Source organism: Budorcas taxicolor, chromosome 3, assembly GCF_023091745.1.
Source record: "Budorcas taxicolor isolate Tak-1 chromosome 3, Takin1.1, whole genome shotgun sequence".
Taxonomy (NCBI): Eukaryota; Metazoa; Chordata; class Mammalia; order Artiodactyla; family Bovidae; genus Budorcas; species Budorcas taxicolor.
This window is the reverse complement of record NC_068912.1, coordinates 86,211,592-86,227,185: the sequence shown is the minus strand read 5'-3', so window position 1 is coordinate 86,227,185 and position 15,594 is coordinate 86,211,592. Positions and strand designations below refer to the sequence as shown.

General features: G+C 44.3%; 1 protein-coding gene across 1 annotated transcript in view; it reads right to left on the bottom strand.

The window, feature by feature from the left end:
* Nucleotides 1-7,879: 7,879 nt before the first annotated feature.
* LOC128044628 (cytochrome P450 2J2-like) overlaps nucleotides 7,880-15,594 on the bottom strand; it is a 31,408-nt gene continuing 23,693 nt past the window's right edge. The window contains exons 6-9 of the mRNA XM_052636962.1: nucleotides 15,094-15,235; nucleotides 14,575-14,762; nucleotides 11,783-11,921; nucleotides 7,880-8,357 (exon numbers count right to left, since the gene is read on the bottom strand). Coding sequence (XP_052492922.1) covers nucleotides 8,179-8,357; nucleotides 11,783-11,921; nucleotides 14,575-14,762; nucleotides 15,094-15,235 — 648 coding nt within the window. The 3' untranslated portion in view covers nucleotides 7,880-8,178. The remainder of the gene's footprint in view (nucleotides 8,358-11,782; nucleotides 11,922-14,574; nucleotides 14,763-15,093; nucleotides 15,236-15,594) is intronic.

Below are 15,594 nucleotides of genomic sequence, written 5' to 3'. Positions count from 1 at the left end.
GAGTTCAGGTTCGATCCTGGATCGGGAAGATCTTCTGGAGAAGGAAGTGGCAACCCACTCCAGTCTTCTTGCCTGGGAAATTCTATGGACAGAGGAGCCTGTGGAGGGCTGCAGTCTGTGAGGTCACAAAGAGTCGGATGTGACTCAGCACAGCACAGCAGATTACTTTGTAAAACTGGGTGGGCCATTTAACTACATTCTGGCCAAAGAGATGTGAATAATAGTGATGGGTGCCTAGTAAAAGAAAGGGCAAGCTTTCCCTAGTTCTCCCCCCTCCACTCCTTATCTAGAATGCCATGTGCCTGAGGGACAGTGCAGATTAAGAACATTTCTGTTATCAAAGAAAATCCTATTGGACAGCTCTACTCTAGATATCTCTGGCTTTCCTGGTGGTTCAGAGGTTAAAGCGTCTGCCTGCAATGCAGGAGACCAGGGTTCGATCCCTGGAATGGGAAGATCCTCTGGAGAAGGAAATGACAACCCACTCCAGTATTCTTGCCTGGAGAATCCCATGGATGGAGGAGCCTGGTAGGCTATAGTCCACGGGGTCGCAAAGAGTCGGACACGACTGAGCGACTTCACTTTAGATATCTTCACTCTAGATATCTAGGTTTGTGTACATACTCTACAGCTCTCTGAGGTTCCAGATTATAGGGGATAACAAAAATAAAATGAAGTGAAACTTCCAGGCATCACCCTGCACACAGTGACATGTTCAGGTATAGAGCTATGGTTGGATCCTTAAACTGACTAGTTTTCATGGTGACGTGCTCCATTCCCTTACCCACCTAGGCTGCAACAACTTGTTATCAATAAGTGGTTAAAAGTTGTAAATTAGATCACTTGTCTCGTTTCAACTCAGAAATTCCAAGATAAAATGAGAGATCTATTTTTTCTATAACTTTCAAAGCCGTTTTCCTAGTGACCTTAATGCAGTCTCCCTTTTTTAAAAAATGTGTCTGTTCTACTACACTAAGTTACTTGAGGCCTTTGGCCATATCTGGTTCATTTCTGTTTGCCCCACAACACTTGGCATAGTATTTTCCAGAGTCAGTAAATATGCACTAACTGAACTAGAATTGCTGATGCTGGACAGAATGTTTTCTTTAGAAATCCACTCTCAAGATGCTCTGAGGAGATCAGGGCAGGGTGTGTTGGAAGGAGTATCTAAATAGGCAAACAACCCTCCACCCGTAGATTCAATAAACTTCACAAAACTAGAGACTCCTACTACACACTGGGTGACTAAGAAAATACCCACATTGAAACAGGTGGAAATGGCTGAGCCACGCTTTCCATGAACTTCATCATCAATAGCATGCCATACAATTGGCATTTGGGAGGGAACTGTCAACCACCAGCTTCAACTTGAGTGAAGGGTTTGGACCACACATCTAGCATCCCAATTTTTATGGCTACCACCTGAAGGACTGGCTTCTAATCCTCTGGGAGCTGATGGGGTCTGGTCTTTGCTTGTTCCCCAAGACCTCAAGGAACTATAAGGTAGTTTTAAACTTGTGCAGCACTTGCCCAGCTCCTTCCCCTTGGCTAGGTGCTGAGTGAGCAGGCAATACTACTCAGGTCCCACCTGCATCCTGGAAGGGGTTTGACTGCTTATGTCACTGACTTTCCCAACTGCTGTCTGAGGATTTGCCTTCTAACCAGCCTGCATCTGGGAGCTAATGTTAAGTGTTAGTCGCTCAGTCATGTCCGGCTCTTCGCAGCCTCATGGACGATACCCCACCATACTCCTCTGTCCATGGAATTCTCCAGGCAAGAATACTCGAGTGGGTAGCCATTCCCTTCTCCAGGGGATCTTCCAGGGATCGAATCCAGGTCTCCCACATTGCAGGCAGATTCTTGACTGAGCCACCAGGGAAGCCACCTGGTGCTAATGGGTATTATCTGGGGGATATTGGGGTAGGTAATTATGCTTCAGAGCTTAAAGCGGCATGTGGGCATTTCCTGTGGTTTCTCACTGGCTTGCTCCAGTGAAAATCCAAGCCTCCAGCTTCTCCCCAGAAAGAGCTGAACTATACAGTCAATGTCCTCACTTTTCCAGCTGGCTATCTAAAGGTCTAACTTGCCTTTCTTTGGGAGGAGATGGGGCCTGACCTGCATTAGTCCCCCAGGGTTAACAGAAAAGGCAACAATTCTGAATGGCCCTGCATGCTTTGCCCATCGCACTCCTCCGCTCACTCCAAAAGACCCAGCTCTCAGCAACACTAGAGGGCTTAAACTGCATACTGGTGCTCTGACTTACGGTTGCTGCCTGAGGGTCTTTCTAACTTGCCTGTCTCTGAGAGCCCACAGGACAGGCAATGACCAGTCTACTAGGAGTTTAAACAGGGATGCAGGCACTTTCTGCAGCTCCTACCCTCCCCTGCCTGCAACAGTGATAAAATCAAACTCCCAGCTTCTCCCTAGAGGGAGTTGAACTTCACATCAAGACCCCTACTTTCCAGCTGCTACCCAAGGGACTGCTTTTAACCCACCTATGAAACCTAACATTATACAACATTTGCTAAGACCCTGGATAGTGTATTGAAAAGCAGAGGCATTACTTTGCCAACAAAGGTCCGTCTAGTCAAGGCTATGGTTTTTCCAGTGGTCATGTAAGGATGTGAGAGTTGTACTATGAAGAAAGCTGAGCACCGAAGAATTGATGCTTTTGAACTGTGGTGTTGGAGAAGACTCTTGAGAGTCCCTTGGACTGCAAGGAGATCCAACCAGTCCATTCTAAAGATCAGCCCTGGGTGTTCTTTGAAAGGGATGATGCTAAAGCTGAAACTCCAATACTTTGGCCACCTCATGCGAAGAGTTGACTCATTGGAAAAGACTCTGATGCTGGGAGGGATTGGGGGCAGGAGGAAAAGGGGACGATAGAGGATGAGATGGCTGGATGGCATCACTGACTCGATGGACGTGAGTTTGAGTGAACTCCGGGAGTTGGTGATGAACAGGCAGGCCTGGCGTGCTGCGATTCAGAGGGTCGCAAAGAGTTGGACATGACTAAGTGACTGAACTGAAACTGAAGCTGAAACTGGGAGCAATACAGCCAAAGCAACCATTTGAAAGAGTGGTTGGTCTGAATGAGGGTGCAGAAGTTTGCCACAGTTCTTCACCCAAGTTCGTTGTAGGGCAAGTGAGTGATAAACTCCAGCTTCTGATGTCTCACTTAGAGAAGGACTTGGTTTACTCATTTAGTGCCCCTACTTTTCTAACTGTTATTTGACCTACTGACTTGTCACCTTTTCTTGAGGCACTGAGGACTTGACATACTTTATTTTCCTGGGGGGCTATAAGAACAAAGATGAAAGTTTGGACAAGCACAATAGTCTGAGAGGCACTCAGAATCTCTGGCCAGAATAATTGGTGAGGTTTATCTCATACTATACACGGAAAGTCGATGAAGCCTGGGAGAGGTGGGTGTTTTATCTGATGTGCAGAAACCAACAGAGGGTCAAGAAAAGCAAAGAAGGAAGTATGTTCCAAATGAACAAGTTTCCAGAAACTGATCCAAATAAAATGGAGATTGGTGATTTACCTGGCAGGGAATTCAGAATAATGGTCACAAAGATGCTCACCAAGGACTGAAGAGGAATGCATGAACAAAGTGAGAATTTCACACAGAAAATTTTAAAAAGTACTAAGCAGAAATCACAGCAGTGAAGAATACAGTAGCTGAACTGAAAAACTTTAATGGGCTTTGAAACAATAAATCAAGCTGAAGAAAGCATTGACAAACCAAAAAGACTGGCTGTTGGAAATCAGAGGAGGGTAAAAAGGGAAAAAAGATAGCTTAAAGGACTTACAGAAAGTTCAGAGAGTCCCAGGAGGAGGAGGGGACTTCCCTGGCATGTCAGTTGGCAAAGAATCTGCCTGCAATGCAGAAGACCCTGGTTCGATTACTGGGTCGGGGAGATCCACTGGAGGAGGGTATGGAAACCCACACCAGTGTTCTTGCCTGGAGAATCCCCATGGACAGAGGTGCCTGGTGGGCTACAGTCTATGGGGTCATAAAGAGTCTGACATGACTGAGCAACTAAACAGTGGAGCAGCATAGGAGGAGAAAGAAAGGGGAAGTTTATCCAAAGAAATAATAGCTGGAAACTTCACAAACCTGGGAAAAGAAACAGCCATTCAGGTCCATGAATCCTAAAGGATACCAAATAAAATAAGACCCACACCAAGACACATTATAATCAAATTACTAAAAGGTTAAACAGAATTTTGAAACATAAAGTGATTTGTTATGTACAAGGGAAGCCCCATAAAACTATAAGCAGATTTTTCATCTTGCCCTCTAGAAGGGAGTGTGATGATATATTTAAAATGCTGCAGAGGGAAAAAACCTGCTAGCCAAGAATACTATATCTGACAAAGCTGTCCTTCAAAAATGAAGAGGAAACAAAAGACTTTCACAGATAAAAGCTGAAGGATATTAAACAATATAAGAGCATAAGAAATTAAAGAGACACTTGTACCCCAATGTTCATCGCAGCACTGTTTATAATAGCCAGGACATGGAACAACCTAGATGTCCATCAGCAGATGAATGGATACATATCTGTGGTACATATACACAATGGAGTATTACTCAGCCGTTAAAAAGAATACATTTGAATCAGTTCTAATGAGATGGATGAAACTGGAGCCGATTATAGAGAGTGAAGTAAGCCAGAAAGAAAAACACCAATACAGTATACTAACACATATATATGGAATTTAGAAAGATGGCAATGATGACCCTGTATGCAAGACAGCAAAAAAGACACAGATGTGTATAGTGGACTTCTGGACTCAGAGGGAGAGGGAGAAGGTGGGATGATTTGGGAGAATGGCATTGAAACATGTATACTATCATGTAAGAATCGAATCACCAGTCTATGTCCGATGCAGGATACAGCATGCTTGGGGCTGGTGCACGGGGATGACCCACAGGGATGCTGTGGGGAGGGAGGTGGGAGGGGGGTTCATGTTTGGGATCGCATGTACACCCGTGGTGGATTCATGTCAATGTATGGCAAAACCAATACAGTATTGTAAAGTAAAATAAAGTAAAATTAAAAAAAAAAAAAAGAAATTATGAAACTCATTGATAAATGTAGATATATAGACAAAAACAATTCTGTATTACTATTATAGTGGTGGTAAATCATTTTTCATTCTAGTATAAAATATTGATTAATGGATACACAATATAAACAGATGTAAGTTGTGACATTACCAGATAATGGGGGAGGAGAGAAAGATTTGTTTGCAAGTGAAGTTATCATCTTAAATAGATAGACAGTTACAACTATATTTTATATAAGCCCCATGTTAACCACCGTGTACACCACACCCTATCCTGGGACCAATTTGTCCCTGACCCTTGGGTGATGAGAGGGGAGGGCTCTGCTCAGATGCATAGGACATCTCTTACAGAGGGTCACATCTCCATGATTGAAAAGCATAACAAACCTACCACATACATATAAAAACTAATGTGGTGGCAGGGGAATACATATGGGACAAAAGAACAAGCTAAAATCACATTAGAACTAAATGATGTAGAGATAGGCAGTGTACCTGAAAAAAGTTCAGAGTAATGAGCGTAAAGGTGATCAAAGAACTCGGGAAGAGAATGTATGCACAGTCTCACATTCAGAGTGAGAACTTAGAAGTTTAAAAAACACTTAGAAAATATAAAGAACAAAAAAGCAGAGTTGAAGAATATAATAACTGACATGAAAAATACACTATAAGGAATCAATAGTTGGCCAGACGATGCAAAAGAATGGATCAGTGAGCTGTAAGACAGAGTGGTGCAAATCACTGCTATGGAACAGAATAAAGGGGAAAAAAATGAAATGAGAGCAGTTTAAGAGACCTCTGGGACAACATCAACTATAATATTCGCATTATAGGGGTCCCATAAGGATAACAGAAGAGAGAAAGACCCTCAGAAAATATGTGAAAGATAATAACTGAAAATAATCCCTAGCCTGGGAAAGCAAACAGTCAACAAGTCCAGAAATTCCAGAGAGTCCTATACAGGATTAACTCAAGGAGGAACACACACACATCATAATCAAAATGAAAAAAAAAAAAAAGATGAAAAGGGAATATTAAGAGCAACAAATAAAATACAAGGAAATTCCCATAAAATCATCAGATGATTTTCAGCAGAAACTGCAGGTCAGAAGGGAGGGGCCTGTCATATTTAAGGTGATGAAAGGGGAAAACTTGCAACCAGGAATACTCAGAGAGGCTCATGTTCAGATTTAATGGAGAAATTGAAAGGAAAATTTAAAAGAATTCAGCACCAAACTAGTTTTACAACAAATCCTAAGGGAACTTCTGTAGGCAGAATAAAAAGACAACAAATAGAAACGATAAAGCATGGTAAAGGCAAACAGAGTAAAGGCAGGAGTCTATCCGACCCTGAACCAGTGAGCAGGTTAAAAGACGAAGGTAGTAGAAGACGTTCATAATGGGGCTTCCCTGGTAGCTCAGCTGGTAAAGAACCCAAAGCGGGAGACCTGCGTTCGATCCCTGGGTTGGGAAGATCCCCTGGAGAAAGGAAAGGCTACCCGCTCTGGTATTCTGGCCTGGAGAATTCCCTGGACTGTATAGTCCATGGGGTTGCAAAGAGCCGGACACTACCGAGGGACTTTCACAAGGTAGTAAAATCACTTGCATCCACAAAAAGCAGTGTAGAGATACACAAGCAATTAGATGTAAAATATATAAAACAGTAATCAGGAGGGGAAAAGAGTACAAATGCAGGGTGTTTAAAATGCATTTGGAATTAAGAGATCAGCAAGCAATATATATGACTGCTCTAAGTTGCTGGTCTACAGCTATACAGATTGCTATACAAAAACTTTATGGTAATGTGTGTGTGTGTTAATCGCTCAGTCATGTCCGACTCTTTGCGACCCCACAGACTGTGCCCGCCAGGCTCCTGTGTCCATGGATGGCAATGGCAAAGCAAAAATTTATAATAGATATGCACATTTAAAAAAAGGTTCTTCCTATACACACTCTGCAAAATGCTCATCAATTGTGTTAAGGCTGGGATCACTTGTCAATCAAAAGCTGACAATCAGTTTTCAAGAAAAGATCACACCCACCATTATCCCAAGATGGGGCTTGGGAATAAATGCCCAAGAGGGGATTTAAGGTAAAGAGGCACATAAAAGACAGAAAACATTTCCACATTTGTTCCCCAAACCTGCCTTCCTGCTGCTGCTAAGTCGCTTCAGTCGTGTCCGACTCTGTGCGACCCCATAGATGGCAGCCCACCAGGCTCCCCTGTCCCTGGGATTCTCCAGGCAGGAACACTGGAGTGCGTTGCCATTTCCTTCTCCAATGCATGAAAGTGAAAAGTGAAAGTGAAGTCACTCAGTCGTGCCCGACTCTAGTGACCCCATGGACTGCAGCCTACCAGGCTCCTCCATCCATGGGATTTTCCAGGCAAGAGTACCAGAGTTGGGTGCCATTGCCTTCTCTGAAACCTGCCTTCCAGGTTTAGTTTATTTTGGTCACATTCTTCTTAGCCCAGGTGTCCAAGGCCAAGGTAGTGTTTCCTTAGGTAAACCAGAGGAATTGCTTCTCCATAGAACCCTATTTGTCAATCAGGAATTTACCTGCCCTGCTGACTTCCCAGGGACCAGTCTGAGGGAGAAGCAGGATAAGCTTGCTCAGTGCTACCAAGCCTGAGGGCCTTTCTGGCCTAGGTCAGTGGCTGCCCCAGGGCCCAACTTCTAACTCTTATCCACCATTTGGCACCACTTTGACCCAGGCCATCTCAACAGGCCGGAAGCAAGTCCTCGTCTAAGGAAGGCCACAGAAGGAGGCAGATCAGAGCTATAACTTGAAGGATGTGCTTTATGATTTCCAAACCACTTAAAATCCATTCTTTCCTCTGATCTTTACAGCAATTTTTCCTTTAGAGAAGGAATCATTGTCCACTTTAAATCTTCTGGATGAAAATGGAATCACAATGTAACATTTCTTCAAGGTCCCACTGGAGACGGTAAAGCTTGAATGCAGTTTCCTCTGTGTCCGGTTCTTATGATCTGTCCTAGAGGCACTGGATGCTGTTCCCTCACTTCTGAGCAGGCCCCGTGCCTTGAGCGGGGACAGGCCCATTCTTCTGGTCTCCTTCACTCCCCTGCCCCAACGACTTCAGCCTCGGGGAACAGCACAGAGCCGGTGGCTGACTGGGGCAAGGGTCAAGCTAACTCTGAACTTCAGGCTCAACTTTTCATTCTCTGGTGGCCTGAAGGTAAATTTTTGCAGAAGTGAGGTAAAAAAAATAAACAACTCAGTCCTGGCCAACTGTTCTCCAAGGCACATCCGCTTTCCTGAAAGACAAAAATATGAGCTACCTGGTTAGGTGGTCTGTGTCAGCAAGGACGGAAATCTTCCACCACGTCTTGCAAAACCTGAGCAAAGCGCAAGCCTACCTGGCCCTGGGCCTTTATGTACTCAGCTTAGTTGATCACAGCCACCTGGGGTAACAGAAGCCCTCCAAGTTCATTCCACAATCACACATTCAGTGCCTTCAGGGGTCAGACAGGTGAGCAAAGGTGAAGGGACAGGGCACAGAAGAAACAAGTGAGGGCCAAGGTTGACCTATAAATGTGGTCGAGCCAAAAGTCTTACAAAAATCCACTAGCAAAGGACAAAAGCAAAACTCTGTATTTATCTCTTTCAATTTTCAAAAAAAAATTGTTGAAAAGTAAAAGAAAGTAAGTGTTAAAGCAAGGTTTCTCAAGCATGAGTCACCTTTTCCCTGTGTTGTTTCCCTCCTTCATGACTGGGAATCTCCCTGCCAGGGCTCCCCTTGCAGGGTCGACCCCATTTCATCGCAGCTGCGCATCACCTGCTTCAGGCTTCCCCTAGCTCTCCCCTTCCTGACGCCCTCTGCCCCCACTTGGGCTACAACACCCTACACTGGTCTCTACCATCATGTCTCTTGAGGGTGTTTTAATAACTTACTTTCTCCCTAGGTAATATATGTTTAACTGCAAAAATGAAAAAAAAAAGTATAAAGACATTAAAGATGTTTGTAATCCCCAAATCCAGAAAAAACCCTTGTTAACCTTTGACATAGTTCCTCACTATCTCTGTAAAGATTTTCTTGCACACTATCACTGAGATGACCCTCTGTAGTTACAATACAATACAATATTATAAATCAACTATACTCCAACAAAGATTTTAAAAAAGAAACCAGAAACTTGAGTCTTTACCTATTTTAATACGATTCCTTGGGCACATGACCTTGGATGTGAAAAAACCTTATCTTAATTCTTATTTCCTTTCACTGAGAAAGGAGCTACTAATTGCTTTCCTAACTGTTAATAACTGGGTTGCTCTAAGAATAAAATAAAATAATTTGCTTGCAAATGAAATCTGTAATTAAAAGGATGTGTTACAACTCTCAATAACAAGAGCAACAACAACAACAAAAAAACAGTGAAGCAAGAATAATTATAATAGTTAAAATAAAACAGCTGAAACTTGTACCATGCTAGGAAATATAAGGCTCTTGTAGACAGGAAGACTGGAAGGTTTTCCTACATCTCGTGTCTGCTTTCATGTTGGAAAGTTACTTGTCCAGTGTGAGCAAAGGTAGCACAGAACCAGAGGAAGAAAGACACAGAAGATCTAATCAGAATCAGTTCAGATACACGCAGGACAGTGTCCTACAGCAGGAAAGCCTGGGCTGTGAATCACTCCTACATGGGTTCAAATTCCAGTCCCTCCCTTTCCGTGCCTTTGTGGCATGATCAGCAAAACTATACTGTCACGGAAAGTCAGTCTATATTTAATTTAACTTAATGATAAGGAGAAGGGAATGGCAGCCCACTCCAGCATTCTTGCCTGGAGAATCCCAGGGATGGAGGAGCCTGGTGGGTTGCCGGCTATGGGTCACACAGAGTCAGACAAGACTGAAGTGACTTGGCAGCAGCAGCAGCAATGATAAGAAAACTATTATGAATTTCAAGCGTCAACTTACTGTAGTATTTAGTTACTTTTGGGGGGAGACACTGCTAGGATGAGCACAGGCTTTAGTATTTGATAAACCTGGTTAACCCTGAGTTCTAGTTGTGCCCTGTGAGCTTTAAGACTGTAGATCCCATAGTTGGCCCTGATAAGCTCCACTTTTGAGCCTTATCTTCAGTGTGGTGATTGGAATTTGAACCTTGTAACGTTAAACTAGAACACATGGTCCACGAGAGTGGCACTGGTCTTTTTTCTACCTAATCATTGTCATATTCACAGGGTTGCATAACTGAGACATAATAGGTACTCGGGAAATATTTATAGATATAAGGACTTAGGAAACAATTTGAAATGATCTCAACATCAGTTCAGTTCAGTTCAGTCTCTCAGTCGTGTCCGACTCTTTGCGACCCCATGAATCGCAGCACGCCAGGCCTCCCTGTCCATCACCAACTCCCGGAGTTCACTCAGACTCACGTCCATCGAGTCAGTGATGCCATACAGCCATCTCATCCTCTGTGAACATAACTAACTCTTTATCTGGTATACAAAAAGAATTTTTCTTACTCATTTTACAATATTATGAGTAAAACACCCAACTGCACCCAACTGGCTGGCTGGGAAACAAGAAAGAGTTTTCTCTGCATTCTCATTCATATTTCACGTTATGCACCATATAAATGTAAAGGGTGATTGTTGTTGTTCAGTCACTAAGTTGTGTCTGACTCTTTGCGACCCCACATACTGCGGTACACCAGGCTTCCCTGTCTTTCACTATCTCTGGGAGTTTGCTCAAACTCATGTTCCTTGAGTCGGTGATGCTTAACTAACCATCTCATTTAAAAAGGAAAAAGGACCTCTTCAGGAAGAACTTACAGAGTAGAATCTCATCTGCTTAAGTCCATGGTACTTAGAATCACTTGTGATGCCGACAGTGCTAAGGAAGCAGCCTCCCCCATCCCTTTCTCAGCATTAGCTTTACATTTTTGTGAGTGGGAGGCCCTAAAAAGATCTCAGAACATTTAAAGCTCAATAAAGATGGTTGGATGTGAGAGTTGGACTGTGAAGAAGGCTGAGCACCGAAGAATTGATGCTTTTGAACTGTGGTGTTGGAGAAGACTCTTGAGAGTCCCCTGGACTGCTAGGAGATCCAACCAGTCCATTCTGAAGGAGATCAACCCTGGGATTTCTTTGGAAGGACAGATGCTAAAGCTGAAGCTCCAGTACTTTGGCCACCTCATGCGAAGAGTTGACTCATTGGAAAAGACTGATGCTGGGAGGGATTGGGGGCAGGAGGAGAAGGGGACGACCGAGGATGAGATGGCTGGATGGCATCACGGACTCGATGGACGTGAGTCTGAGTGAACTCTGGGAGGCCTGATGGACAGGGAGGCCTGGCGTGCTGCGATTCATGGGGTCTCAAAGAGTCGGACACGACTGAGCGACTGAACTGAACTGAACTGAAAGATGGTGAGTGTCCAATCTTCTTTGTGGGAAACAGGCAGAGGCTAAGCTCCTGTCCCTCAAGTTTCTAGGAGAGAACAACGTGAAGCTGAAATCTCCATCAGAGTCAAGCCAGGGCTTAGGAAGGAAGGGCATGAGTCTTGGTGATGCACAGCCTAGGGAACCTTGAGGTGCAAACAGCGGCAAGAGTGAGTCATGCTGGGTAGGGCTATCTGGAGACATTCCAACTAAAGCAAAGCATCACAAGGAGAAGAGCAGGGAAGGGCAGAGAGAGCAACTCTGGGTCCCCACACTCCTATTTCTTGTTACTCACCTATTGAAAAAGGCAGGAAAGATTCCCTTTTCTTAAACTGTCCATTCTCCAGAAAATGCTCTGGATTGAAGTTGTCAGGGGTGGCCCACTCTGTGGGGTCGTTGTGCAGCGCAGTCAGGTTGGTCATGACCATGGTGCCCTGGAGAAGGCAGAAGAGACTCAGGCAAGACATGACACACACGTGTGTGCAGAGCACGGCAGTGCCCTCGCTCCCAGAGCCTAGGCTCCAGGGCTGACAGCACCCTGAACTCCCTCCGTCTCCCCAGCTCACCACCTTCTGAGGCCAACCCCTAGCACCATGCTCTTTGCCATGGGACAGCTTACAATGGTGGACTGAAATTGTCTGCTGGGAATTTTATCAAGGAAGTGTGACTACTCGAGTGCAGAATGGATCTCTTCAGGGACTTGTCAGTGTAGAACCTGGGAGAGAAGGTGTGTGCATCAATAAGAGAATAATGTGACAGTGGGCAGGCAGTTCTGGACCAAAATCAACCCAGTTGCTCAGTGAGATGGCAGCTTCTCCAACATGAAAAATGTCTCATTCATCTAAGATTCTCTAACTCTCTTCCCTTCATCATCTAGCACATTCCACAGAAGAGTTAATGATAGAATCAGGTCGCCCAGTGAAAGGAATCACTGTCCTTCCTGGTACACAGCAAGAAACCCAGGAGTCCTCCTTAGTGTCTCCCTTTCCCTCATTCTGCTTTCATCCCATCCTTCACCAGGCTGGTCACTTTTCCTAGAAATTCCTCTCCATTCCATCACCTCCATGTTATGTCCCCCACTGCCTGGTCCAAGGTACTACCTTGGTTGTCCACACTCCTACAGGAGGCCTAACTACAACTCTATATCCTCTCCCCCCTCCAAAGTGCTTCACACACGGAAAGCAGAGTTAGCTCTGGACACGATTTGGTTGTCACTGCTGTCCATCCACTACATCCGGAACTTGACAGATGCACTCCAGTATTTCCCAGCACTCTTCTATTAAGGACACATCACCTGCCCTCTATCTGAGTCATGGTCCTTCTGCCTCCTCCCACTATATCAAGCCTCTTTCAGTTTCTCAATCATACCACTTGTTCCCATAACTTTCTACATGGTGGCCTGTGGGCATCCTCACTAAACCTGCTGGTGCCAGGGTCTTTGTCCCTGCCATGAGCCCCAGTCACCCCCTGCCTCTGCAGGAGACCTTCCCATATTAGTAGGTAGGTCTGGTCCGGTCTCTTATGAGGTCACTGCTAGTTTCTCCTGAGTGCTGGTGTGCACATGACCCAAGAGGGGAGTTGATATTTCCTGTAGCCCTGTGGAATTCCTGCAATCAAAAGCTGCTGGCAATCAAAGTCCTTGGGGCTCAGGGCTTTCACTCTTGTGGGCAGAATTTCTGTCTTGTAATCATTTCCCAGTTGCAAGTTCCCCACCCAGGGATTTGTTCTAGTCCTCACAGAATACTACATCAGAAAAAAAATCTTGTAGAACCAGTCTGTTGAGCTAGGACGGTTCTCTGGAGCTAACTAATTGCTACAAATATATGAAGATCACCTGTAATGTCATTTAGACCTCAGAATTCACCCATAAAATGGTCAATCAGCAAGAAAATAGTAAATGCAATCACTGCGGGAATAGCTGCTTTTCCTAGGGCTGCAGGGACCATGACCAAGATGAGCCCAAAGGGAAGTTCTTCCAGTTTTGCCTTGAGATCAACACGAGGTTCAATACACAAAGAGGGACTCAGATTGGATTGGATTCACAGAAACAGACCAAGGTGGTGAGGAAGCAAGGTACTGTATATGTGCAGTGTTCAGGTGAGACACTATGGGGCAGAGGAGAGCTGTTTGCTGAGATCCTAGGAGTGATGGGCAGAGAGAGAGCAGAATTGCCTTTGTGAGGAGAGAGAATATAATAGGGCCCTGCTGAGAACAATTGCAGGAAGACTCTTTTGAAAACAAGTCAAATGGAGCAACTCCAGAGTGAGAACATGGTGTCGTACAAAAAAGATGAACCTGGGCATCAGAACAATTCTATTTCTTTAACCCAACTCTTGTGACTTTGTAGCCAAGGGATCTTATACAAGATCAATCAGCTCTGAGCCTTGATGCAAATTTGTAAAATGAAGATAAGAGAATGATTGAGAATTAAGACATTTTGAAAGAATCTGTATAGTTCATAGTACATAACCGCTCCTTAAAACGCATTAATTAATTCTCTCCTTTTGTGATATTTAATATGCACAAGCTTGGATTGATTCTCTTGTGAGGTAGTCCATCAAGGGACTGTAAGTCAAGGCAATACCTGTGGGGATATTATGTTAGAAACACAAGTTTAATGCGATGGCCCAGGAGGTCTCAACTGTCCCTCATATTTTAACGTTCTATAGCCCCAGGATTGTGCAGCAGAATTTTCCAAAAATAAATCTGACAAGTCACTATCCTATCAGAAACCCTCCCATGACAAAGAAGAGGACTTCATGACAAAGGCTGATGGAGAATTGCTGCCTGCACATCATGCAGTAAAAAGAATGAGAAATCTCACAGTAGAGAAAATTCAGCCTTTGCCTGAACATGCTTGACCCAGGAATTTCTGTTCTCCTTCAGAACATCAATTACCATTGACTTGATAATGTTCTGAAGATCCTACATGAAGAAAAATATCCAGTATTAGGTCAGTAATTATATCTCTCTCTCCCCATTTAAGTGTTTCGCTAAGACAAGAAAACATGTCACTTGTCCAGGTGAGAATCCCACCACTTAAAATATGAGCTTGGGGTCCTGAGGCTACGAGTGGGGCCTTATTACCTTGGGCAGGTGGTATCCGGCCAGGGTGGTGTCCACTGCCACCTCCCGGGGCACGTTCAGAGGGATAACATTCCCCATTCTCAGCACCTCGTGGATGACAGCGTTGGTGTAGGGCATGGCCTCGCGAGTGGCCGTGCTTGGCTGTTGTGATTGGCCAAGCACCCTGTCAATCTCAGCTTGGACTTTTTCTGAAAAAAGCAGAGGTGGTTCTATTATTCTGTTTTTCCATAACTCTCCTTGAGCCTGGTTTAGTTAAGGAATGAAATAACCAGCATCAAAACGGCTATCTTAGGCTCTCCAGACTAGCTTCTCAGGGAGGTATGAGAGTGGGAAGTGGGCCCTGGTGTGAGACAAATTAGGTGGAAAACTCTTGCTCAACAACATTCCTGCTGCAAGTTCCTAAAGCTGTGTGAGCCTCAGGTTCCTCTTATTAGTGAGGGTGAACCAACACTCCCTATAGATGAACTAATTTATGGAAGCTTACTGACCTGGCCTAGGCCCATCCACTAATGAGCTCACCTTGGATTTCGGGGTTAAGGGCCATGTAGAGCAGCCCCCAGCGCAGGGCGGTTGAAGTTGTCTCTGTTCCAGCAAGGAAGAGGTCCAGGGTGTTGTAGATGAGATTTTCTTCACGGAAACTTGAAGCAGCATCGCCCTTATGCTAGAAAACACAGTGATTATTGGCTTATCCAGATGGTTCTTAGTTGCCACAACATAGGAGGCTTCCTTCACCCTAGAGAGAACATGGGAGGAGAGATTCCCCCAAGAGAAATGACTTTTCCTTTGACCATCTCAGCAGGAAGAGGCTTATTATTGCAGTATCATTAGCATCTTCCTGCTCCAAGTGCTGGAAGCTTTTGTCACCTTGGATGGACGAAAATTAAGAGAATCTTTTTACTTTCATATTTTGGGAGAATCTATTATTTATTATTATAACAGTATATTATTATATTGGAAATATAATAATATTTGGGTTACAATATTAGCCACACCATTCACTATGTGTATGACTTGACCAAG